The 14,863-nt window shown below is 39.4% G+C and overlaps 1 protein-coding gene across 1 annotated transcript in view; it reads left to right on the forward strand.

Moving 5' to 3' along the window:
- Positions 1 to 14,863, forward strand: part of Antxr1 (ANTXR cell adhesion molecule 1) — a 226,760-nt gene that overhangs the window by 49,586 nt on the left and 162,311 nt on the right. The window contains exons 4-8 of the mRNA XM_076833319.2: positions 7,466 to 7,547; positions 8,199 to 8,232; positions 9,574 to 9,653; positions 12,380 to 12,448; positions 13,863 to 13,943. Coding sequence (XP_076689434.2) covers positions 7,466 to 7,547; positions 8,199 to 8,232; positions 9,574 to 9,653; positions 12,380 to 12,448; positions 13,863 to 13,943 — 346 coding nt within the window. The remainder of the gene's footprint in view (positions 1 to 7,465; positions 7,548 to 8,198; positions 8,233 to 9,573; positions 9,654 to 12,379; positions 12,449 to 13,862; positions 13,944 to 14,863) is intronic.

The raw sequence follows: 14,863 nt of genomic DNA on the forward strand, positions 1-14,863 counted from the left end.
AAGAAGAAGAGGAGGAGAGGGGAGGGAGAGGAGGAGGAGAAAGAAGAAGTGGCAGGGAAGAAGAGAGTCTAAGAAATGATCAATATTTAGGAAAATCTAAAAGGCTATTGTTTATCTTTTCTTAATTTGATAAAGGGACAATTTACTGTTTAAAACAGAAACACTAACACTGTACAGTAGTCAACCCTGCCCCCACTCTACCTATGGTTTGTTTTCCCTGGTTTCAGTTACCGAAGTCAACTGATCTGAAAATATTAAGTGGAAAATTCCAGAAGTAATTCATGAGTCTTAAATCATGTGCCTTTCTGAATAATGTGATGAAATCTTGCTCTATCCTGCTTTCATCCTGCCATCGATGTGAATCATGTGTGGCCAGTGTATCCACACTTTGTATACTACCCACCCAATAGTCACTTAGCTCTTTCAACTGTCAGATTGCCTGTAGTGATTATTACAGTGCTTTTGTTCAACTAACCCTTATTTTACTTAAATAATGCCCCCAAGATGCAAGAATAGTGATGCTAGCTATTTGAAATATGTGAAAGAGAAGCCACAAAGAGCTGCCTTTGGGTGAAAAGTTAAAAGTTCATAAGAAAAAAAAATTGTATGCTGAGTTTATTAAGATCTATAGTAAGAACAAATCTTCTGCATGTGAAATTGTGAAGAAAGAATAAGAAATTTTTGCCGGTCTTGCTGTTATACCTCAAATTGCAAACGTTATAGTCATCGTGCATAAGCGTACGTATGTTAAGATGGAAAAGGCATTAAATTTAGGGGTGGAAAACATAAAAAGAAAATATGTTCCAAATGATAATGACATCATGTTGTGCAAGAAAGCATAGAGCCTATATGAAGACGTCAGCAAGAGATCCCCTGAAATGAGTGACCCCAACTACTTACTGCAAGTAAAGTTGATTGCATGGATTCAGGAACAAATTTGGATTGAAGAATATAAAATGTATCGGACAAACTGCATCCGTATGCATGGGAAAAAAACATACCTATAGTTATATATGCATAGTTCATATATATTATGGTTCAGCACTATCAGAGGTTTCAGGCCTCTACTGGTCTTAGAGCAAAGCTCTGGAAGATAAGAAGGGACTAGTATATTCTGGAGTTCATTACAAATATAGAAATAAAATGTATGACAATAATAGCACAAAAGAGGAGAGGGAGTTATATAGATGTATATAATATTAGAGGGTTGTCCCTTATCTGAGAGGTATCAAAATATTACATATTGTAATCCATAAAGCAATTGCTAAAGAAGAAAAATGAGAAGGAGATAACAATAGCTATATATAGCTTTATGCTTTTAAAAAGTCCATAGTTGATATTAGAAGAAATCTTAATCAATGCAAAAGAACATAGGAAAAGAGAAACGAAGTGATCATTACCAAGTAAATGACAAGATAGAGTGATGTAATTTCAATCTCAGCCCTGTAAATATTTGCAATAGATATAAAGTGAACAAAATATTCCAATTAAAAAGCAGAGAATGCCATACTAGATGAAGAAGCAAGAGCCAATATATCCTTCATCAATTGCTGCATTAAAAAAAACCACAAGTATTATTAGTTTGAAATATTAATATCTTGTGCTGGTTTCACCTGGACTTGTTTATGCAACTTTATTTTCTGTAGGATTCTCTGGTGAGGAGATTTGGCTGCGCTAGGAAAGATAATACATCCGAGAGGGTGGAGGATCATTCCTTCAATATGGGCTTCCATTCCCAAGGAAGCTAGAAGACCAGGTTTCCTCCTTGGTGGCTGTAACATTCCATGATGGTGAACTCCCATGAACAGGTGTCTTGGCTTTTGTCATATCTACTGATGCCTCCTAGGCCAACACAAGTGACATGGCCAAGTGCAGAGGCAGTGTAGGAGAAGACTATTCACAGACAGGAATTCTGGAAGGTGTGGTCTCTGGGGGCATTAGCGAAACAATTCACTGCACTCTTATATAAGAATTATAGGACACTCGCTTTAAATGTAAATATGGTGAGGGTAAAGTGAAAGAATAGAAAAAGGTATACTGTGCAGATGCTAATCATGGTAACATTGCAATGGCTGCACTGATTTTAGACAAAGTCAATGCTGAGATAAAAAGAATTTACTAGAGATAAGAAGTAATCAAAGAAGATCCATGTGTCAAAAGCAAGCCATGTGTCAAAGAAAAATCACAAGGGAAATTGGAAAGTGTTTCCAACTGAATGATAATAAAACCCTAACATGCTGGCATTTGTGGGCTGCAGCTAACACAGTGCTTAGGAAAAAAAGAACAGCTTAAAAGATTTGAAACCAATGATTTCCTTCTTTAATTTATGAAGCTAAAAATGAAGAACCTATCAAAATCATAGTAAATGAGAAAAGAAAATTGAAAATAGAAAGTAGAGAAAGCTACAAAGCATAAATTTGAGTATTTTAAAAAATAAATTGACAAATTCCTAGATTTCTAAAGCAGGACAGAAAATACAATTCACAAATAATACCAGGAATAGAAAGGGGGCTATTACTACAGATCCTACAGATGGTAAAAGATAAAGAAATACCATGAACACCTTTATAGAAATGAACTCAACAATTATAAAGTAGGAAAACAAACTCTGTGCATATATATGCTATATTTAAATTGTATCTCATTTAAAAATATAGAGAAAGGCTTGGTTCAGCATGCACCTTATCACAAATCATCTTGATCTATCCTTAATAAAAACCCCCAAAGAAATTATGATTTACATAAATTATAAACAAATAAAAACAGGTTGTTGTTTATTTGTTTGTTTGTAGAACTTCATTACTCCAAAAGTAGCAGCAATTTGTTTTTAATCTGTGTTTTCTATTCTGTTCACACATTTTGATTTTCAGTCAAGGGCCTACAGCCATTGGCCATCTGGAAATATCGTTAGAGGAAGGTTAGTGGTAATAAATCTCAACCTGTGTTTCTATACAAGCTGAGACTCCAAAGCCAAAAACTGTGAGGAACTTCAGAAAAGTTCAAGTCCATGGACATTCTTGTACAAGAGACAAGAACGTTGACAATGCAGAGCTGATGTCGGGTTATTTGGGGAGTGGGGGTGGAGGTGGTTTTTGTAGGGGAAAAACACGCTAAATGCTTCATGAGCCCAAGGGGGGTTTTTGCAGTGGGAGTATCAGTAGGATATTTGTTGAAGTGCTTTTTGACATGCATGTATGTGTTAAGGCTTTCATCAGCAAATATTATCAAAATGTCACAGCACAACCCAAATCCCAGAACATAATCTTCCTAAAGTGTAGAAAAATTCCCAGATCAACAAAAAAGTCCAGAAGATAACGTGATTGATTCTCCCCATCCGCTATCCCTACAAACAAGCATGCTTGGTGCAAAACATGTGCTCAGAAACATAGTAGTGGCAGTGAACAAATGATGTACCCAAAATGGAATAATTCCTTTAGCAATCACCAACTCTGTGCCCATTATTAAGTGTTGTGGGAGTCACAAAAGAAACATAAGACAGTGGCCTGAAAACCCTCAGCTCCTAAGTAAGAACAGTGGCAGACATGTGAAACCACCAAGGAAAATTAAGACCTTTTAATAGCAGTTTCTCTCCTAGGATTTTCAGCCTGTCTCGTTTCCCAGGAAGATAACATTGCATCTGGAAATAACTGAGTTCTCAGAGAAGTTCTTATCATCCTTTAAAAGATCTCTCTCCCAATTTTCTGGTTTCTAAGAGAGTGCAAAGAATAGACCTTTAGTAATAGTTCTGGTGTCCCAGAATTAAAACAGACCTACGATTCCCATGAAACCATCTGTTTTGTTTGTCTAAATGTTGTGGGTGCTTAAAAAACAGGCTGGGAGTGAGGAGGTAGGGCCACGAGCTACGTGATCTCTTAAGAAACTGGTATATCGGGAAGTTGTGATCGCTGCTCCCAGTTCATGAGCTCCTATCTCAACAGACACAAAGCATCAAGGATAAGGACATTTTCCAAAACAGCCTTTGCTTGTTCTGGTACAAAAAGAAAGAAAGAAAGCTCAAGAAAATGCTTATAAAGGAAAGGAAGTAGGCTTAGAGAAAAATACCCCAGTTCCCAGACTTTATTTGGCAGGGAAAAAATATAGTGAAGCCAAAGAACCTTTTCCACACCCCCAATATGCCCCCCCTTTTTAACCCTATTTTTAAAAACTTCAGTCTTAACACGGTCTTCCAGTTTTTGTGTTACCAAAATGTTCTCAGATCTCACTAGTCCATAGCCAAAGAATAAGATCATATATACTTTTAGTGCCCAATCTTCTCCTACCTAGTTGTCAGAAATTACCCCCTCTCTAGTAGGGCCCCCCACTGTTCTGCAAGATTTTGTGGTGCTATGTCTGTGTGCTCAGGAACAGAAACAGACCCTGATTTTCCTATCCCAGACTCACCTTCATGTCGCTTTGCCACTGCCTCTGCTGCTGAGACCCTCATGGAATTGCCAGGACAGGGCGGCCCTCTGCCAAATGACTGCTCATGCCATCCACTCCCCGCCCCAATGGCCTTGGGGAAGGACATAGCTCTTTTCTTTATCTCTCCTCAGGCTGCATGGGATGTTTCCTGTTTCTCATTACCAAATAACAGAGTTGAAATTTAACTGTGCTTTTTGTTGGGTTATATTGGAGGTAATATAATGAATACAATACAAAGAACGTTTTAACCATTGAAAGGACCCAGATTTGTCCTGATGCCAGTTACCAGGCCAGCTTCTGCTTGACCTTCCTCCACATGGCCAAGTAAAGTTCTTCATCCCTTTCCCTAGATTGACCTCTTCCCAGGGTGATTAACAATGGAGATGTTCATTCCTTCCATCCACCACTTCAATATTTGTTGAACGTCTATTTTGTTTCAGGCACTCCAGTGGACCCACAAGCTATAGTGGGGACCCAAATGCACATGGTCCAGCTCTGATGGGGTTTAAAGTCTAAAACTAGGTGGGGGAAAACACTATATAAATAATTACCTACTTAAATATTATGGGTTACAAAATGTTCAAAGTGTCATAAAGTGAAAGTTATGGGATCCCATGAGAACGTCTAATAGAGGGAGATCATTTAGATTGGGGAAGGCTACTTTGAGCAATTGACATTTAAGCTGGAACTGAAATTTGGGTAAGAATTAGCCCTATGGGAGAGTAGCTCAGTGCTTGCCTAACATATGTGAGGCCGTCGGTTTGATACCCATCATCACAGAGAAAATAAGTAGCCCTATAACCTGTTTCTCGGGCAGCGGTGATTGCTGATAAGAAGGATCTGTCACAGAAAGGAGCATGGGAAGAGCAAAGTGACGGAAGGAATTAGGGGTAAAGGGGTACAAGATGAGGGTGGGCAGGGAGGCAGGAAACATCCCATGTAGACATTGCAAGTCCCCATGAAGGATTTGGGAAGAGCTCCCAAATATAATGGACCGTTACTGAAGTATTTTGAGTAAGGGAGGGAATGGCATGAGTTGGTGTGTGTTTTAGAAAGACTCCATGTATATTTTAAAGGGGACAAGAGGGCAAGTCCCAGTGATCTAAGCAAGAGATGACGATGCCCCAGACCATGTTGTTGTCAGAAGAGATAGAGAAGCAATCCATGGTCTAGATATGTTTGCAGTAGAACACCGGAATGTGCTGCTGGCAAATGTTGGAGAATAGGAAAGAGAAGAGTCTGCCTAGAGGTTCAAGGAAGCCTTCCAGTTCTGCCTGGGGCAGCTGGGAATGTGGTTCAATATCTGAGCACTGATAAGATAACAGACAACAATCAGTACATTTCCCCAAGTCTGAGTGAAGTCATCTTAAATATTCCACCATTGAAGGATCTGCAGCCTAGGGACAGGCCTCAGCTAAGCCTTTTTCAGTCTGTCTTTTAAAATCTCCACCAGTCAGGTGATCCAGCCTCGCCTGTGGCTACCATCACATCTGTTTTCACATGAGGTTGGTTTTTCATTGGAATTTCTCCCCAAGCATTACCAGGATGAACTCTAATGTTTCATTCATTCATTCATTCATTCAAGATAGAGTTTTTCACACCAATTGAGAGCAGGACCTCTGGGATTAAATCCCACCTCTGCCACTGGTGAGCTGAGAGGCCTTGGACAAATTTCTTAACCTCTCTCTCTCTGATGCAGTTTCCTTATCTGGGAAATGGAGGTTACAGTGGTATCTACTTCAAAGAACTTAAGGAGATGAATAACATTCCAGGTGTTCAGAACAGAGCCTGAAACATCATAAATACCCAGTTGATGTTAGAAAAGACCATTGCTCTTCATATGAGGTAGATTTTAGATGTTATTGAGAGCTGCCTGCTTCTCCAACACTGTTCCATTCTGGGACACTACTTCACACAGTAAAAATTTTAAGCCTTTTGGGGGTCAGACAGATTTGACTTCAAGTCTCTGTTCTCCTACTGAACCTCTATGAGCTCAGGCTTTCTCACCCACATTGGATACAGAAATCCCCACCTTGAGTGGTTATCACAAGGGGGGGAGTCAGAAATCTTTGAGCAGTGCTTTGAATATAGCAAATGCTCAATAAATGCTAGGTTATTTTCCTACCCAGAAGGAGCTTCCCTTCCTAATTTAAATACTGCACCTCCACCTCTGCCACTAAAGAGCCCTCAGTGGGAGGAAGGCAACTTCAAACCCTTTCGTAGGCTTACAGTTTATGAACAAGGTTATGGTTTGTTGTTGTTTTTTTTTCATAAATTATACTCTCTGGCCATTTTGGGCACAATGTGGAGCAATTTAAAAGCCAGGGATATGAATGTGGGCATCTTATTCTCCAGAGAGAATGGTCCACAACGGTTCCACTTGGATCCCAAACCACTCATGTTTTCCAATACCAGTCCCGCTCTTTCCCATGCCATGTCCCACTTCCTCCTCCTGCCCCCACCATCACCTTGAAGGACCAGAGTAAGAAAACACAGGCACCAGCCCACAGAAAACACTCTTGGTCATCCTGGAAAGCATAGATTCCTCGGGTCTTTATTTTCAAAGCTGACTGCATGGTTTCCTTTGGCGTAGCCGGGCATGTGGCAGAGTTTGCTCTGGATGCCTCTCCCTCCTGCCGGTGGCCTTCCTCTGGCTGCCTGGTACATGCTTTTTATCTGGTTCACATGAGCTACTTGCCCTTGCGTACGTTGTTGGGACCCCTCTGGAGCAGTTGTGTTTTAAGACTCATTTCCAGCACCAAATGAAAACTTTGTCCCTGTTATGGGGAGGGAAAACTTTCATGAGCAAACAGAATTTCCTGCTGAAGTGACCTTTCCCTCAGCCCTTGAAATCTCACTCATCCTATGCTATGGCCAACCCTAAATGGATAATGTAATATAAAGACTTTCCCTCGATGGTTTTAGCGGGACTTTGGGGGCAATACAGCAGTGGCCACAGAAATATGATGACCAGCAAGTAAGACTTTCAACAGCAAAGTAAGCAGTGTTGTTAGAAGACTAACAGGGTATCTTTGGATTTCAGGGAACAGATCCGTCAAGGTCTAGAAGAACTCCAGAAGGTTCTGCCAGGAGGAGACACTTACATGCATGAAGGATTTGAAAGGGTAATTTAAAGACCATTTTAAACCCCAGGCATCAAGTGTGATGTTGAAATGTCAACATAGGGATGACTGATGAGATAAAGCACATGTTTTAAGGCAACTGAATAACACCCAATGGCAAGATGGTACAATTTTTCTCCCTATAAACTTGCACTGGTTAATTATATCCAAAAGAACTAAGGAAATGAATTTCTTTCTTCCTTCACTGACACTGATGAAGGCCTTGTTAACTAATGATTGATGTCGCTCATGACTCATGACACACCCAAGTCCCCTAATTCGCAAAGGGATCTTAGTTGGATGGCAGCAATAGTGACTGAGCTAATTTCAGTGTCTTTAAGAGACACTTTTGTTATCTTAAAGCCTTTTGTTATCTCAAGCAAATCAGTATTATAAGTGGGATTTTCTTGCTGTCTAGCACTCTACAAGTCTAGACTCTGAGAAGTGAGACATTGATCCATGATCACAACTGTATTGATTAAAATTTAGAGGAACTTTACATGAATATTACCCATTGATATCTGGGTGAATTACACGAAGAATCAAGACTGGGGCCAGGCCTGCATACCCAGCCCCACAGCCTATCACCCAACATGGTATTTGGAGTGACAAATAGTGGTTGTAGGTCTAATGGCTTATTCATGTATTTTTCAGGCCAGTGAGCAGATTTATTATGAAAACAGTCAAGGTAAGATTGTGGTATAAATTACCATTAAGACATATTTAGGGCTGGGGCCATAGATAGTGGTAGAGCACTTGCCTCATAGGTGTGAGACACTGGGTTCGATCCTCAGCACCACATAAAAATAAGTAAAGATATATTTTAAAATATATTTAACATTTTTCTGTGTTTGTTTCTGAAAAAAAATGTCTCAGTAATTTCATATTTCAAAAGACATGAATGATACTGTCAATAATCCTTGGATACACACTCCATTACCAAAAAAGAATGCATAGAAAATGGCACATACCAGATCAAATTCTACTGTCCTGGGGGTGCCAATAAGAGTTACATAAAAATAATTAAGATCCCATTATGAACACAGTCTTTAATTCCTATGAATAATTTTGCATGTTGAGTTCATTAAAGTAGTAAATGCTTGGATGGATTAGTAAAGTCTTGGGTTTTTATGTCAAATCTTGTTACCTTGTCCTTCTCTGAGTACCAAGCCTCTTCATTAACTGTGTTTGAATATATTAAGATCAAGATTTTAATTTGTTTTAAACATTTCTTCATTTAGATAAAAAAATGCTTAAAATATACTTAGTAGAGTGTCTAGCAACAGAAATATTGACCAAATTTGTTATCGTTTGAGCTATTATAACTACAGTGTCTTTCATGGGTAGGCTTTGTTTATCTCAAGCAAATCTCTTTTAAAAAATCAATATTGTAGTGGGGATTTTTCTTGCTAGGCCTGTAGAAGTATCCACTTCCTGTTTGCATTTAAACTGCAACAAATACAAGGGAACCAGAATGAACACCAAAACTTGCTGGTATAACTCAACCATGAGCATTGTTACTAGAAGTCTAAATAACACTGAAAGAATTCTAATAAGTTTTGCCAGCTGCCATACCGCTTCCAGTCAGCCTGTGAATCATGATGCCTATTACTTTTTGCCAAAGTGCATTCAAGGGATAATGTATGTGGTCAACTACAGCATGTGAGAGGGACTAGTAAGCCCGGTGGTAGAGGCCTGGGTGACAATCACATGCATTGCTAACAAAAAAGTAATCACCCATGGTTCACTGGAGCTCTTGCCAGTTATTGATTCAGTGACCATTTCACCAAGTCTGACTATTTGGAGAGATGGGACTGAGAAACACGGAAACCAAATTTATGCCTCCTTGAGGCTACTCTGATGAAGTTTTCTCCAACCTGAAATTGCTTCCCAGTCCCCAAAGAAAGGATAGTATTTCTCACAATATTGACTTCCAGGTGGTTGAGATGATAAGAGATCAAATGCCAGGGCTAAGAGGGGGTTTCCCAGGGGGCAGGACGACTGAGTTGGTCTGTGTTGTTTTGAGCAGGGTACAGGACGGCAAGCGTCATCATTGCATTGACTGATGGGGAACTCCATGAAGATCTCTTTTTCTATTCAGAGAGGGAGGTAAGTAATGGCCTGGCCTTGTCTAAACACATACCTGGGGGCAGGGAGGTATCTCAGTGGTAGAGCATGTACTTACCATGTGCGAGGCCCCGGGTTCAATCTGCAGCATCCCAATATAACAAACAAAACTCTTGAAACAGGGCTTGTCTTTGAAATGGGCTGCACTCTTTGAGATGAGCCTCTTTACTCAGGCAAAGTGATAGATGTTCTCTGTAAAACCCCTGAATGAAATAGTTTCAGATGTAAAAACAATCATAATAATTCATTTTTTAAAGTGAAGTTTTATGTCTTTCACATGGTAGATGTTTTTCCCCTTTCAAAATTTTGCATATTGCTTTGTGCTTAGAGGGATAAAAAAATATCTATTGTGCCTTTATTAAAGGCATCGTATTGCTTTAGCAGTTTTGACATACTATTTGACATACTTTTAAGCAAAAAAAAAAAAAAATGGTACCGTTTTTCCTCCATTTTTCCTCATATTTTCTTCTAAAACAAGAGGAAGAGAAAGAATTGCTTAAAATATGTAAAAGCCAATCTTGTCCACATGTGCTAACCTTTAAGATTGTCCCTCCAAGAGCCAAAGTTAAACAATAATTGGTGACAGATTTTACTGTATTCTCTCCTTCTGTATTTCTTCTTTGCCTTGATTATCTTCTCAAAATACTCTTCAAAGCAAGTGAAGGAATTCTCTAAATGAAGCTTCCATTAAACTTAAAAAAAAAAAAGGTTTACTCAGGAATTATAAAGTTGTATTTACACTTAGGAAATGCCTTTTATCCATGTTTTGGACTTGAACTCTATGTATAGGTTAGGAAACATGTTAGCTGTGGGAATGTGCTGAATGAAGCCTCATCAATGCACAGGCTCACTCAGGCCAAGGTAGAAAGAAACACAGGAAAGGACAAGGTAGTGGGGGAGAGAACTGCTGGGTCTGGGAAAGGATTTTGTCATAGTGTTACATGTGCCTCAAGCTCTCGACTACGATTTAGTTTAATTTTAGTTCCCTCTGCAAGTATGAAGTATGTACTCGTTCGTTCACTCAGAGCTTGGCATGTGTTGAGCTCTTGTCTAGACACGAGAGACACTGGTAAGCAAGATGCTGTTGTTGCCCTCAGGGGTCTCACCGTAAAATAGTTTGGCTTCATTATCTCCCTCCTCCCACTGGAACAGAGGATGGCCCAGCATGGGGAAAGACACAAGTTCATGTGACGGACACCCCTGAGTATTTGGGAAATGATACATTTCTATATTCTAAGGTCAAAACTATGTGATGGGAATGCAGAAATAATAGCCAAATAAAGTAAAAACCCTCATAAGGGAAGAGCTGAAAATAAAATAAATAATGAGTGTCAGTGGCTTAAAATAGGGGTTAGTAGAAAGGCATTTTAGGTATGGCACATACAGACTTGGAAAAATATTTGGAATGCCAATGCCAATAGAAGAAAGCTTTACGAAAAAGATAAAGCTCAAGAAGATATAAAGAAATTAAGCTTTCCCATTCTTGATAATTCTATAGAAAGCCCAGCTAAAGGAGAGCAGTCAGAGTTGTTACAGATAAGGTGGGTGCTAGACTAAATCTAAACATTTATTTTATCCTGAAAGCCATGGGGAATGTTTCTAACATGAGTTTTAAAAAGAGATGTTTCTGTTATTTCTCGAATTCAGTGTTAGACACAAGTAGGTTGGGGTATTAGGGGAGGGAGGGAGGATAACACAATTCAAATCAACAAGCACAAATTGAGCACTTACTATATGCTCACTATTGATTAATCACTGAGTACCTACTATATAAGCCAAGGATTTCCAATTTTTGTTCTGAAACATGGGAGAATCTGGAAATCAAATATCAGAGCCTTTAATAAACCAAATATTAAAATCAAGCCTAAACCCAAATGTTATTCATTATGTTGCCCTTTCTTTTAAAAAAATATTATTTTTTGTTGTAATTGGACACAATATCTTTATTTTATTTATTTTTATGTGGTGCTGAGGATCGAACCCAGGGCCTCGCACATGCTAGGCAAGTGCTCTACCGCTGAGCCACAACCCCAGCCCTTATATTGCCCTTTCAATGATTAATTATTGAGAACACAACATAATGAATTGGGTTCACTTATTCAAATATAGACCTACCATTAAACTGATTTATTTTATAGAAATGAAAAAAAAAGCCTTATTCATAGGGAATCCTGACATATGCAAGAATCTATATTGTTCTAGGCCTTCTGAAACAAGCTGTGCTTGTATTATCTCATTTAACCCCCAAACCACTTTACAAAGTAAAGTCAGCCATCAAACTCAGATATATCTGGTCCCAAAGGTCACATTCTCTTATGATACTATGCTGCCATTACAAAGAAAAATGTGTCCAAAAAAATCTGTTAAAGAATGGAAAGATGTTCTTTCCTCAGAATATTTAACATGACTCATCTTAGCCTTCAGTTTTCCTTTCTTCCTCTTGCCTTTCAAACCCCTTCATCAAGACTCCACTTCAGAAGATCTTTCTCAACACCTTTTGCTGGAGCTATCACTCCCCTTACTTGCATTAGGTTAGAATGGGATGCCCCCTGGAGTGGGAGCTCTTGGGGACAGAGATTGTTTCTCCAGTGCAATGCCTGGCATACGTGCTCAATAAATACCTAATTGTTGAATCTAGTCTGACAAATCCAAGAGGAGTATTCTTGCCACTGCTTCTCTTTCTAATGTCTTTTGTTTCCCTGTCCCAGGCTAACAGATCCCGAGATCTGGGTGCAATCGTTTACTGTGTTGGTGTCAAAGATTTCAATGAAACACAGGTACGTTCATGAATTTCCTCAGATGTGGGAACATACTGACTCATAGAGAACATATATTCAGTATAGAGGGTGCATCGGCAAGAAAGAAATGCCTTAGATAGGTTATTTTTCCAGAAATGCTAAGCAGGAAAGAATTATTGGATGTGTAAAGAATGTGAAATCACTTTTTGAAACACTTGGGGTCTTCAACATGAACCACTTAAGCAGCATCTTTCTTGGTTGGCTTTCTTGGTGAACATTAAATTGCCAAGGTGTTAAAACAGATCTGAATTAACTTGAAAACATTTTTTAGAATAATTAAAATGACAACAATTTTTTTTTGCTATAAAAAATACAATGCATGGTCAATAAAAAAATACAGAAATAATTGGACCAGTGGTCCAAAAGATGCACAAGTACATTTCAGTAAATCATGAAAACTTGCTAATGACTGAAATAAGTGCTCCTCAACATTGTTCCTGATTTCTTTTTGTTATAATGGCATAAGTAAATGCTTATGATTATTAAGAAAATAAAACAGAATTACAAAGAAGATAATAGTAAATGCTACTTTTAGAATAAATTTGTATGCAATTTGCACTGAGAGGTATGAACAACTATATATGTATGTTTATATAATTGTTGATAAAGATAGATATAGATAGAAGGATTATGAGTAACTTTTATTTTCTTTTTATATTAACTCTCTTAGTTTTTCCTAAGTTTTCACAATGAGTATGTGTTATTTTTGCAATTGGTAAAAACAGTCAGAGCTATTTTTAAAACCATGCCTGCCAGCACTGAATTTGACTGGGGCCCTCCCCAAACTATACAGAGATGGAGGTTGGGATAAAGCTCTCAGATCAACTTCTCTTTGCCCTCTGTCTTCTGCCCCATAAAGCAGGAGCAGTTAAAGTTTTTGCTATTAAAAAATACAGTGGTCCATTCCTTTGTCAACAGTTTCAGTGAAATTCAGGGGTCCACATTCATTGACCTAACCCAACACCAAAGCCTGAATCTATTTTTAAAGTTGCTCTGAAAGGAAACTTGAGTCTGCTTGATTCAAATAAAGTTGCCAACAGGAATTTGGGTGAATGGGAGAAAAATGAGCCAATGGCATATCCCCAAATCCATAAATATATCAACCCAGGCCAAATGTTCATCCATCTGGACAATCTTACCTCTGCTCCCAAGGAGAAAAGTATTTAAACAAATGTAAAGGCTGGAGCTGCCCCTCAGTCTTGCTCCAGAGGGGCTCCTGGTAAGCTCATTACTGCTGAAGGCTCTTCAGAGATGCCCTGGAGCCCACCGAGGGCCTCACATGCCTCAAGCTTCTAGAAATAGGTTGGGCCCCTCGACCCAGTAGCTTTCCTAAATTCTCCACCTCCTCTCCTGACATGGCTCCATGTGATTCGTGTGTTTGCTGTGTTCTCAGCTGGCCCGGATTGCGGACAGTAAAGATCATGTGTTTCCAGTGAATGATGGCTTCCAGGCACTGCAGGGCATCATACACTCCGTGAGTAGAGCTCTTCCTCTGAGGTGGACGTGCGTGCACATTCTATCTCCAGTCTACAACAAATACCCCTGTCCCCTCTTTCTGAGGCTGGTGTTTTTCTGCTAGAGAGAACGTTCCCCCGTATTATCTTTGGGTCTACCATGTCCCACATCTTCCTTTGGCCTTTCGTGCATGTTTCTTTCCATTCTCCTTTGCCAATTCTACCCTAAAATGCAATACTAAAAAGTGAGGGGGTCCCTACCCAGGCAGTGAGCCAAACTTCAGGCAGCTCCTCACTTGTTCTACTGGACAGACTGGCTGGTGGTGTGCTTTTGACTGACCTCATTAGAATCAGCTGCTGTGACTGAACACTAGCTGATTCTAATGGTGGGCCAAGGTTGGGAACTCCTGCGTTAGACTGCTCACGGGGCTTCACTGTTTTCCAGAGTCTGCACAGTCACCATCCCTCATACACACACACACACACACACACACACACACACACACACACGTGTTATTCTGTAGCCCTTCTCCTGGGAGGTGAGCAAGACACTGGCTTCCAGAGCCTCTCTCTCCACTTTCCATTCACAGGCCAGGCCTTTGGACCAGCTGAAATTTTGGATGCTGCTGGTCTTTACACCCTCAGCTGGAAGGCCAGTGTGTATGTTTTCTTATTTGTAAAAAGGGGCTGATGATTAAACTGACATTATAGTCTTGCTGGAGGATTTTAACATTATTGGTGATATATCTAATATTTCTCCATGCACATAATAGGTACTCAAGGCACAAGAATAATAATTTTTTTCCCATTTCCTATCATTATATGATCCTCTAAGCTTTCTTGAATGTGCATAAAAATCACATGAGAATTAATACCAATTCCTAGGCCCTATTCCCAGAAGATTCTATTGCTGTCAGTGGTGGTTTATCCAAGGAATCTG

This window comes from Callospermophilus lateralis, chromosome 14, assembly GCF_048772815.1.
Source record: "Callospermophilus lateralis isolate mCalLat2 chromosome 14, mCalLat2.hap1, whole genome shotgun sequence".
Classification (NCBI taxonomy): domain Eukaryota; kingdom Metazoa; phylum Chordata; class Mammalia; order Rodentia; family Sciuridae; genus Callospermophilus; species Callospermophilus lateralis.